Source organism: Danio rerio, chromosome 1 (genome assembly GCF_052040795.2).
Source record: "Danio rerio strain M-AB ecotype USA chromosome 1, GRCz13ab, whole genome shotgun sequence".
Lineage (NCBI taxonomy): Eukaryota > Metazoa > Chordata > Actinopteri > Cypriniformes > Danionidae > Danio > Danio rerio.
This window is the reverse complement of record NC_141021.1, coordinates 58,671,172-58,683,769: the sequence shown is the minus strand read 5'-3', so window position 1 is coordinate 58,683,769 and position 12,598 is coordinate 58,671,172. Positions and strand designations below refer to the sequence as shown.

General features: G+C 38.0%; 2 protein-coding genes across 2 annotated transcripts; both read left to right on the top strand.

The window, feature by feature from the left end:
* Positions 1-117: 117 nt before the first annotated feature.
* On the top strand, positions 118-5,962 carry LOC147847054 (uncharacterized). Its single transcript, XM_087238287.1, has 5 exons — positions 118-1,358; positions 2,772-3,068; positions 3,147-3,250; positions 3,323-3,429; positions 5,573-5,962. Exons 1-5 carry the CDS (start codon positions 935-937, stop codon positions 5,706-5,708), a joined length of 1,068 nt encoding a protein of 355 aa, XP_087094413.1. The 5' UTR covers positions 118-934; the 3' UTR covers positions 5,709-5,962.
* Positions 5,963-8,884: 2,922 nt separating this feature from the next.
* Positions 8,885-12,362, top strand: dcsignlg (dcsign-like g). The gene is made up of 5 exons (XM_087238274.1): positions 8,885-9,042; positions 9,315-9,653; positions 9,732-9,835; positions 9,908-10,014; positions 11,923-12,362. Exons 1-5 carry the CDS (start codon positions 8,940-8,942, stop codon positions 12,059-12,061), a joined length of 792 nt encoding a protein of 263 aa, XP_087094400.1. The 5' UTR covers positions 8,885-8,939; the 3' UTR covers positions 12,062-12,362.
* The last annotated feature ends 236 nt before the right edge of the window (positions 12,363-12,598 follow it).

Here is a 12,598-nt window from a genome sequence, read left to right as displayed (position 1 = left end):
GATTTCAAGAACACATCCGGGAAGTTTCACCCATCCTCTGTTCTTGCAATCTTGAGTATTGGAACTGAAATTTAGCAGCTGATGATGACGTTACATGAGAACACGAGGATGCAAGACCGCTGAAGAACGCATATTGAGAAACAGCCTGTGTTTCATCCACCTATTTTTATGAACATTTTGGATCTGCGTATAAAATGGTTGGTGGAAGATCCACATAAATGTTGAAAATGCGCATTAAGAAAAAAGGATAGCCGAGTAGGATAAACGTTTTATTGGATAAGAAAGGATAAACTATATAACGCATAAACTATGATGGAAACACTTTCACGTATGTGCATTAAAAAGTCATGGGATTTTGTTATATCATTTGATGATGAAAATGTGTGTGAATGGACAAACCAGCAGGCTGAGCACACTTAAAACATCTGAATTGTTGTTATGGTCATTCTAAAATGCCTTCATCATTTCTGTGTTGTTATATTATTAATGACCTCCAGAATAGACAAGAGTGTCAGTGCCTCACGACTACAAACGCCACAAAACGTTTAATTAATTGGCTAAACTGGCATTGGGCGGATTAAAGGGACCAAAACAAAGACAGCGTTTAGAATATGTGACTTCAGCATTGTTTTTCAGATAAGCAAGAATGTTCACTGAGCATGTTTCTTTAATATCTGTAAACATGTTATGGTGTTTTTATACTTTAGAAGAATTAAAAACTTACATACAGCACTTTAAGGCCTGAAGTCTATACTCAGACTGAAAGCCTGTATCAAAACAGTCACTTCAAGCTTAACTAAAAATTATGAACAATGCATTTATTGGACTTGTGTGAAACATTATGAACAATGAACAATTTTTAAGCTTAATTTCTAATTTAAGCTTAAAAGAAGTGGTCTCACTAAACTGAAGATAATGTGCCTAACCGTACATTATGTCCACTTCCTCAGTCGAGCAACACTGCTGTTTTCCTGCATTATCAATGCAAAGGTCCAGTTCAGCCTCTTTGAGCCCATTTGAGTGTCACAGATCTCTCTTGTTGGCTTTTGAAACTGAAATTTATGTTAAAGTACAATACGCATATGAGGCTAACGTGGGTCTGAAGGGGGATTTTGTGTTGGACTCAATGTCTTCATTTTTGTGGTTAGTGCGAAATGAAACTTCCTTTTTAGGGTTAGAACAATCCCAAAAATTGCACATCTCATTCAAGATCTTAGCATTTGTGGAGACGTACTGTTCAACATACAACACAATTATGGAGGCTGTTTATATAAATGATCAGTGCAAAGATATTAAGGACTCGACTGGACCTCAAACACAGAATCACAATCGGGATGAAGAAATCGATCGAAAACGCAGTAAGTAGAAGCGAACTGTAAAGCCGAAATGATGCCGCAGATCATAAAAAGAGGAATGTCAGAATGAGTTTCAAATATTTTCCTACAGTATGAACTGCTTTTATGTTAAATGTGTTACCATAGAGTTTTTGTTTTATTATCCTTTTATTAGCTTGCATTTTTACATTCTTGTTTGGATTTTTAACAGTAAAGCAACATTGCTACCATATATAAAAAGATAGAACCTAAGAAGGAATACCAGATTTGAAACTGAATTTAAGGACCCTATCATACACCAGGTGCAATAAGACACAAGATTAGTTTCCACGACATGTTGCTTTTTTCAGACCACAGCAACCTTTTTTCCCTGTTTTCCTCCATGTTGTTTAAATAGCAAATCCATTTGCGCCACTTTGTGGACTCATGGGTGTTACAGTCTAGAAAAGAGGTGTTTTAAGGCACATTGTTGGTGCGTTGCTATTTTGAGAAACTAAAATTGACTGCGCAATAGACCAACTGAGAGAAAAGGGCAGAGCGCGTCAGTTGTGCGCCTCCCTTATATATTGGTTAAAACACTTACACATTGCCTTTATGCCTTCTTCATCTCGAGGGCTTTTGAGTTTATTCGTGACAATTTGCTTTTGTATAATGTTATCATCATTTGCAGTATTGTTTATTATATCCATATTTATGTTTTTTGATTTAAAACCAGCTTAGATTTGCCCACCTGTTGGGTTTTAGACCATATGGGGCACAGCATGTGTTTTAGGATATAACTCAGGTTTTTGAGCACACTTTGTTATTATTGTTCATTTATTCGTTTGCTGGAAATTAGAACTGAATTTAAAAAATAGTTTTGAAACAAATCTTTGCGCTTAACAAATGAAATTAATTATGTAGGCCAATGGATGTCTGTGCATAGCCAACAACACTGTGTCCTTGTCCACGAAAAAGAGAAAGTAAAGAGGCTGAATGAAGGAGGCTCGTTCTTTATCATCGGTCTTCAGATGCTCTGTTTAACTGTTTTCTCCTTAGTGAAGGGTACAGTTTTTACACTTGCAAATTTTCCCTTTTGACACCAACAACAGGCTCCTAATAGGTTAACGCAGAGCAAATGTCTGCTGAAGTTCTGATTTTCGAATTCAAGCAATTCGGGCTGCGCAAATTGCGACATTCGCGCTGGATGTCTATTCGCGCATTTGCATTAACTTAACATGTAAATCACTCATGCTTGAAGCTTTTTCCTCATCTGGTGTGAACACAACATTAGACCATGCACCGCGGTGCAAAGCTTATTTATCCGTCCTTAAAATAGCAAAATTGGATTCGGATACGTCCTTATTGTTTTTTGCACCATGAGCTTTAGACTTTGCACTTACATCTTAAAAATGGAGCCCAAACTGTTTTTCATTAATATCTGTTTATGTTTGTCAGGAAGATGCAGGTGTGTGGTGTTGGTGATCCTGGGGCTCATCTGTGCTCTTCTGCTGCTCTTCATCACACTGCAGCACATCAGCATCACAGCAGAGAGAGACCTGTTCAAGACTTACAAGAACACAGTTGAAGAGCTCAATCACACCATCAGCAGCTTACAGCACGACAACACTGATCTGAAGACTGACAAACACCAGCTGGAGGACGAATACAACTCTCTGAATCAGAAGATACTGGAGTTAGAAAACAATATCACATCACTGAGTGATGAACTGACGAAGGCTCATTCTAAACCAGGTCAGTGCTGATCTAAAATAATATCTACTTTATCATTTGCATACAGATTTGAAAAGAATATGAATGTGTGTTGTTTAGGTTGGTTTTTCTTGTCCACTGAGGTGATGAGCTGGTCTGACAGCAGGCAGTTCTGCAGGCATCGTGGAGCTGATCTGGTCATTATTAAGAGTGAAGAGAAGCAGGTGAGTTTGTTTATTGAGCGTTTGTTACTGAATTAGAGAAATCACACTTATTCTGCTTTTAATTACACACAGAGGTTCCTATCTTCATTCATCAAGGTGGACACGTGGATTGGTTTGTCTGACATCGAGACTGAAGGCACCATGAAGTGGGTGGATAATTCACCACTGAATAATCAAGGGTAAGTCAGAAAACACTCAGAATCTGCACTTATTTTCTATTGTTGCCATTGTTCATTTACTAGATTGTAAATTTTTCATATGCGATTATATGCAAGGAACAAATTTAAACTGTCTTGGTGGTATATTGGTGAATTTACGGCACTTAAATCGTGAAGATCTGTTTGGTGTAGCTGTGCATTTGTTTCACACTTCTTTAAAAGCTGACATTAATCAATGCAGAAGACTGCTCACATCGTTTATGTGTTTGAAAATGTATAAAAGTAGCGAGTCTGTTATCTCTCTTTCACATTTTCTCATAATATTAACATTAAAAACCTTTAGTGTTGTTGCACAATAGTTGCCCTGACACTAACACTAACTTTCGTCAACCATGAGTCTGGCTCTAGTTGTACACCAGCTCTAAAAAACATCCTCACAGAGATCATAGTTTGATGCTAAACGGAGAATTTTTTTCAAAGCCATTTCACTCTTGTAGTAAAGTAAACTCAAAGTAAACTTCAGAGCTAGAGCACAACACAAATTCTAACCAATTCTCTGAGCTCATACAGTCAACTGAGGACTTTTTTCTCTGGAAAGACCACCCACTTCTCTATGAAACTGCAACTGCATCTGTTCATCTCTTGACAGAAAACTTTGAAAAGTCCTGTGCTTGTTGCACTCACTGTTTTTCCGTTTATTACTATGTAAATGGCTTCTTCCATCACTTACTTCACATCAGCTTCCAATTAAGGAGCGAATGTCAGAGTGTATGGAGCAAAAGCCTGTACTTTACACCATTCCACTGTTTCTACCTGCCATTGACCACTGAATGAATCCAATATTTCGAATGCTACTCACAGGTTGCATATTCAGGAAAAGGGCGACAGAAAAGAAACGTGTCCATCACCAACTAATCTGCTGTAAACCAGCAAACTGAGCTTCTCCAGCAATATCAGTGCTCCCGTCAAGTTAAAGAGGAAGAAATAAACTCGATGTTATTTTACGTAATCTTTTGCTCTACATCCATTGCCATTTGCACAATACAATTAGCCACTGTGACATCTGACATTGGAATTAATGCTTATAATGCTAACTCATCTGAGAATGGTAAAAAAAAAAAAAAAGTCCCAGTTGTTTTTGGGTTTTTTTGGTTTCCAATGAGAGATAATGAAGCTCAGATTTTTGGCCATGCAGCTTTTGTATATATCTTTATTTTTTTTAAGAGAAAAAAAAGGTTGGAAAAAGTTTTGACTGCAGTGACGCATGTTTAGTTGTCAAATGTTAAATCATTTTGGAGTGTTAAGAGTTTAAGACTCTCCTTTGTTAACACCATATGGTTATTGGTCTGAGTGAAGCCTTATTCCAAGTACTGTTATTTTTTCTGTTTTCCTTCTTTCGCTTTGTTTTTATATTAAACACTTTTTCTTTTTTTTTTTGTCAAAACCAACTATAATGTTCATCAAAAAAATTAGGTAGCACTGATTCTTGATTAAGCCCATGTGAGGTCCAATCGGCCGCTAGACCTAATTTTTTGTCACTGGTAGTTGGTGGCATGAGGCACACATTATACATTCGTTCATTCTTTTTTTTCAGCTTAGTCCCTGACTTATCAGGGGTCGCCACAGTGGAATGAACTGCCAACTATTCCAGCATATGTTTTTACGCAGCGGATTCCCTTCCAGCTGCAACCCAGTATTGGGAAACACCCACATGCTCTCAGATTCACATACACTCTCATACACTATGGTCAATTTAGTTTATCAATTCCCCTACAGCGCATGTGTTTGGACTGTGGGGGAAACCGGAGCACCTGGAGGAAACCCACTGCAACACGGGGAGAACATGCAAACTCCACACAAAAATGGCAACTGACCAGGGACTTGAACCAGCAACCTTCTTGCTGTGAAGCCACAGAGCTAAAGCTGAGCCAGCGTGCCTCCCACATGTTATACATTTAAAATAAAAGTTTCCCCATGACCCCCCTACGTCTTTGCAACCCCTATAGGTTTAGACCCACTGTACTAAATCTATAGCATTTAAGCCTTTTAATCATTGGTCTGTGAAAAATTTCATTATTTGAGAATAAATCATTATTTTTGCACTGTTGAGCTGCTTGTGTTTAAACTGTGTTATGACTGATTTAATATCTGATACGTTATTCAGGTTTTGGCTAAACGGTGAGCCGAACGATGCAGGTGGAATAGAAGACTGTGTTGAACTGTTGTCTACACGACCTGTCCTGAACAACTGGAATGACCGGCCATGCTTCGAAAAAAGAAAAGCGATTTGTGAGAAATAGTTCAGCTTATCGTGCTGTTTTACCATTTTCCGAAATTTTCTACATCAAGAGTGAATTCACATAAATAAATCAAAAACATGATTGAGCACTCATTATCTTCTCTTTGCTGTAATGAACCCAACATCTTTTCTTTAACAGCCAGATTTATTGCTCTGTTTTCTAGTCTATCGTATTCTGATATCGAGTGTGTGAGACTGCATTTGAAATTAACTGCTTATCATCATCTTAATAAAGTTTTGATTTAATACACTTGATGGATGTCTATATGAGTTTTCCTCCAGCCAGCAGGATGCAGTACAGAGCAGCTTTATCTGACTGACTGTTTACATTTACATTTACAGTTGAAGTCAGAATTATTAGCCCCCACTTCAAATTTTTTTCTTCTTTTTTAAATATTTCCCAAATGATGTTTAACAGAGCAAGAACATTTTCACTGTATGTCTGATAATGTTTTTTCTTCTGGAGAAAGTCGTATTTGTTGTATTTTTGCAAGAAAAAAAAGCAGTTTTTAATTTTTTAAACACAATTTTAGGGACAAAATTATTAGCCCCTTTAAGCTATATTTTTTTCTTAATAGTCTACAGAACAAACCATCATTATACAATAACTTGCCTAATTAACCTAGTTAAACCTTTAAATGTCACTTTAAGCTGTATAGAAGTGTCTTGAAAAATATCTAGTAAAATAATATTTACTGTCATCATGACAAAGATAAAAATAAATCAGTTATTAAAAATAATTATAAGACTTATTAAAACTATTAGGATTAGAAATGTGTTTTAAAAATTTGCTCTCCGTTAAACAGAAATTGGGGAAAAAATAAACAAGCGGTCTAATAATTCAGCGGGGCTAATAATTCTGACTTCAACTGTAAGTTTAGTCATTTAGCAGACACTTTTATCCAAAGCGACTTACAAATGAGGACAAGGAAGCAATTTACACAACTAAGAGCAACAAATAATAAGTGCTGTAGGCAAGTTTCACGTGTGTAAAGTGTAAGACGCAGAACATTAGTGTAAAACATTTGGATGCAACAAGTTTCCGTTCACCTATTTATATAGCTCAGTTTGGATATGCGCATAAAAATGGTTGATGAAACGCCAAGATGCTCATAAACTTTGAAAATGTGCTTAAAAAATGGGTCACACTTTAAAGTAATGGTCCATGAGTTAATGGTAGTTAATGAATTTACTATGATGATTAGGACAATTCTAAGGGCCCACACATTTTGGGGCCCCCCAGAGATATTAATAAGGGCCCACGATTTAATATTCGATATGTTATGTACGTTAAATAACGTTAGTACATGTTACCTCATGGTGCATTAACTAATTTTTTGAATAAAAAGCATAAACTTTGGATTTTAATAATGCATTAGTTAATGTTGAACTAGGATTAATAAATGCTTTACAAGAGTATTCATACTTAGTATGTACAGCCATATCACCCTGCAGCCCAAGACCGGTTACTAACTGAAGCTAAGCAGGGCTGAGCCTGGTCAGTACCTGGATGGGAGACCACTAGGGAACACTAGGTTGCTGTTGGAAGTGGTGTTAGTGAGGCCAGCAGGGGGCGCTCAACCTGTGGTCTGTGTGAGTCCTAATGCCCCAGTATAGTGGAGGGGACACTACACTGTCAGTGGGCACCGTCTTTCGGGTGAGTTGTTAAACCAAGTCCTGACTCTCAGTGGTCGTTAAAAATCCCATGGCACTTCTTGTAAAGAGCAGGGGTGTAACCCCGGTGTCCTGGCCAAAGTCCCTCAATCGGCCCTTGCGATCATGGCCTCCCAATCATCCCTATCCACCGAATTGGCTCTATCACTGTCTCTCCACTCCACCAATTGCTGGTGTGTGCTGAGCGCACTGGCGCCGTTGTCCTGTGGCTGCCGTCGCATCATCCAAGTGGATGCTGCACACTGGTGGTGGTGTGTGTTTGATGGCCCAGGGGCCCATGCTCACTTGGGGTCACTTTGAGAAAAAGCACACCTAAAGTGCAATGGTTCATGGGTTTATCAGTTTCATTGTAGTTAAAACACACTAACATATCTTGCCAAGTTCAGGCTCAGTAATGGGTTATAGCTTGGCTGAGATTTGGCCTAGATTTGGTCAAGGTTTAGCCCTTGGTCCAGTCATGTACCGTAATTGACTGCGGCATGTGGGCCAAGCAAAAGCTGATTGTGGGCCTGAGCTGGCCCAGAGATATTTTGCTATGTGAGTTGTGATTAATATGTTTACTATGCCTTTAGTACCTGCGTTTATTGTTGGAGAGCACTGGTGGGTGGGTAGTTGGAGGAATGCATGATTATTTTTGTTTAATTATTATTTTTATGACTGTCGTTTGTTGTTGCTGTTGTTTTTTTTGTTATTATATATTTTTTTTACAATTAGACAAACAATGTCTAATTGTTTGAATGCAAGTTTTATATGAAGTTTCACAAACTAATTTGCAGAGGAGCATGTGATATGATTGACTGCAGCTGGCCACCCATCTACAATCATTAGTTAGCCAATCAGATTAATCCAAACTCACTATAAGTAGCCAAGCTAGAACTACTCCATTACTTTCATTTTCCGAAGAAACCCCCCATCCACCCCCTTCTCCTTCTTTACCACGGGGAGCTCTCGAGAACCATCTGATCTCATACTTCCCTTACATGCTCTATTGACCAGGCAAGAGCCCTGGGCTCAACTATCTCTGAGCTCAGGGTTCTCTCCCGGGACAGCATGCCAAACCTGCTAACAGTTGTCAAACAATATCTAAGTGTGAATTCTTAAAGTTTATGTTTAAAAAAGTTATTTTACCCCAGTATTTTCAATAGAATTTCTGCGCTAGCCTGTTGCTACTGGCGGCGTCAGTGGTTACAACAGTCTTTCATCTCGCTTTACACTGACTGTACAGTATGTCGACTTCCTAAGTTACGCTTCTCTTCACCACTGCTGTTCCTCTATCCTCAATGTAAAGGTTTAGTATGACCTGTTGAAGCCTGTTTGAGCCTATTTGAGTGTCACAGATCTCTCTTGTTAGCTTTTGAAGCTGATTTATGTAAGATATGCAGATATGAGCCTAACATGGGTCTAAAGGGGGATTTTGTGTTGGACTCGATGTCTTCATGTTTGTGGTTAGAGCATTGTGTAATGAAACTTCCTTTTTAGAGTTAAAACAATCCCAAAAATTGCACATCTTATTCAAGAGCATAGCATTTGTGGAGACGTACTGTTCAACGACACAATAATGGAGGCTGTTTATGAAAATGTTGAGTGTAGAGATATTAAGAACTCGACTGGACCTCAATCACAGAATCACAATCGGGATGAGGAAAACGATCGAAAACGCAGTAAGTAGAAGCGAACTGTAAAGCAGAAATGGTAGAAAAAAAGAGGAATGTCAGAAATAGTTCAACTATTTTCCTAAGAACTGCTTTTATGTTAAATGTGTTATTATTTTATTAGCTTTTTTATTCGTTTGCATTTTTACATCCTTGTTTGGATTTTCAACAATACAGCAACATTGCTACCATATAATCTTTATCTACAGAATCTAAGAAAGAATACAAGATTTGAAGCTGAGTTGAAGTGTTTTTCATTGGTATCTGTGTGTATTTGTCAGGAAGATGGAGGTGTGTGGTGTTGGTGATCATGGGGCTCATCTGTGCTCTTCTGCTGCTCTTCATCACACTGCAGCACATCAGCATCACAGCAGAGAGAGACCTGTTCAAGACTTACAAGAACACAGTTGAAGAGCTCAATCACACCATCATTAGCTTACAGCACGACAACACTGATCTGGAGACTGACAAACAGCAGCTGGAGGACAAATACAACTCTCTGAGTCTGAAGAAACAGCAACTGGAGACCAAATACAACTCTCTGAGTCTGGGGAAACAGCAGCTGGAGAACAGAGTCACGTCATTGAGTGCTGAACTGAAGGAGGCTCGTTCTAAATCAGGTCAGTGCTGATCTGATTATAGTAGTTTCTTTATACTTTGCAAACAGTTTTAAGTGTATGAAAATGTGTGTTGTTTAGGTTGGTTTTTCATGTCCACTGAGGCGAAGAGCTGGTCTGAGAGCAGGCAGTTCTGCAGGGATCGTGGAGCTGATCTGGTCATTATTAAGAGTGAAGAGAAGCAGGTGAGTTTGTTTATTGAGCGTTTGTTGATGAATGAGAGGAATCACACTTATTCTGCTTTAATTCACACACAGAGGTTCATATCTTCATTAGTCAAGGAGGACACATGGATTGGTTTATCCGTCACAGAGACTGGAGGCAATGAGTGGAAGTGGGTGGATAATTCACCACTGAATCAAGGGTAAGTCATAAAGCACACAGAAACTGCTTAAGATTGTATGCCCATTTTAAAATGTTCTGAAAACAGATGACAACACTTGTTTTCCAAAAGCCCCACAATCACAATTAGCCACAATTAGCACATGCTTAACAGTGATGTTTTTCTTTATGACCACAATGTTTTGTTGGTGAATCTACTGTAACCAGTATTTTTGATGCATCGGATTCCTACAAAAACAGTGGTAAAACAAGCATATAATATATACTGCATGCATAACTTACATTTACACAGTGGTAGCTACAATTTAACCATAGTTTTTGTAGTAAAACTGGGATTATACCAATGAAAGTCAATGCTCCAAAAAAGGCTTTTTTGTATAAACAATGTTTTCAAATTGATTTGTGTTGACACATACAGAATGTATACCTGTCAACATCGGGATGTGAAAATAAAGCATATGCCCACTATAAGGGATTCCCTCGACCCCCCCTTTAAACAAAATCTGTTCTTCTGGAGCCGTTTCATTGTAAATAAACAGTTAAATGGTCAGTGATAGGTTTTATTATTATTATTTACAAAAGAAAAAATAAATAGTACACAATAGCAGCAAAAAATTTAGCAAACATTCATTCATTTTCTTGTCTTGCCTTTATTAATCCGGGGTCGTCACAGCGGAATGAACCGCCAACTTATCCAGCAAGTTTTTCTGCAGCAGATGCCAGCCGCAACCCATCTCTGGGAAACATCCACACACACACATTCACACACACACTCATACACTACGGACAATTTAGCCTACCCAATTCACCTGTACCGCATGTCTTTGGACTGTGGGGGAAACCGGAGCACCCGGAGGAAACCCACGCGAAGGCAGGGAGAACATGCAAACTCCACACAGAAACACCAACTGAGCCGAGGTTCGAACCAGCGACCTTCTTGCTGTGAGGCGACAGCACTATCTACTGTGCCACTGCCTCGCCAATTAGCAAACAGTTCAGCTTATTAAAATTAATAGCTATTATAATAAAATAGAATCAAGCTATCTAATCTCATTAGCCGTTTCTTCACTGTATAACCCACACATTCTGATTAAAGACCAATGAATGAATCTCTTATTTATTTAATTTTTTTTTTATTTGATCACATTAAATAACAGAGGTGTCACTTTAAAAATGCACAAATCTAACATTATTATGAAAGCATTTGAATGCTTTCCTAACTTTTAATGCTCATTTATAACGAAATTATTTGTATTTAAAAAAAACACCAAGATCGACATCTTTAGATATTATTATTATTAATAATGTGTTTGACTGTTCAAACAGCCACTCAAAACCGTGACTTTCACTCCGCTTCAAATCGCGTGTACACAACCTGTTTGGGAAACAGCGTCTATTGATCTCTATGGAACTCGTCAGCTGACAGTCACGCACTGCTATATGACTGTTTTGAGGATTGCATATGAAGGGGAGACGCCACCTGTAATGAAAAAAGGGATTCCCGCCGTTCTTTTTATTTTTATTTATTTTAAAGAGTTTTCATGCCTAAACAAATCGAAAGCACAGAACGAACTCATATTTAAGAGCAAGGGGCGACCCCTGGTGGTTCGGCGGTATGGATTGCGTATAGAAAGGGCTCGGCTCTTTAATGTTTATTTTCCACCCTTCAGAGAAAGACTGAAAATACGGGAGAAATACGGGAAAATACCTTTACAGGATGATAGCGGGATACAACTATAAAATATGGGAGAATCCCGTGAAAAACGGAAGGGTTGACAGGTATGAGTATGCGTGGATGAATAAAGCCAAAATGCTGTTTTACTTTGCCAGGCCCCTATTTAGCAGTGAGGATTAGACATGCTGTCAGCACTGGTGTGTTTAAACTTTGATTTTGTGACTTGAATAATTGAAAATCTGACATTTTATTTAGGTTTTGGGCTAAAGGTGAGCCGAATAACTATCAAGGTGCGAAGGAGGACTGTGTTGAAGTGAGAATTTCACAAGGCACTCCAAATAACTGGAATGATCGCCGATGCTCAGATTCAAGAAAAGCAGTTTGTGAGAAATAAGCTTCATCCAGTCTTGTCAAGATTTTTCCTGTAATATTCTATCAAATCCTAACATGATTGTGTGTAATTCATTTTGAAGATTCCTGTTCTTTAACTGTTCATTAAATATACAATATTTTCTGATTTGATCTGAAAACTTGTTTTTCTCCTGCATAAGCAGACTTATTTTAATATGTGTAATAATATATTTTATTAATCTAGCTGTTATGGTTTGAGAAGTATGAAATGATTATGGTAAAATGCAGAAGTAAGAAAGCTTCGAATGGAATTGCTTTCTTTTAATAAATTGGTGAATTAAAGTATTTTTGTATTGTTTTTTATATTTCATTCATGCATTTCTGAAATGTGGTGTGATTGGGTTTGACATAAAAGCTAGACTTAATTAACAATCAATTTAAGTCATTGATAAACTAATAAGCCACGGTTTATGAAAATGCTCAACTTTAATGCTTCGTCACTTACAGGATGAAGAAACAGCTCAAAAGGTGCACTTTCTGCTTTTACACATACATGAGATCTGCTTGTTTATATATGTTA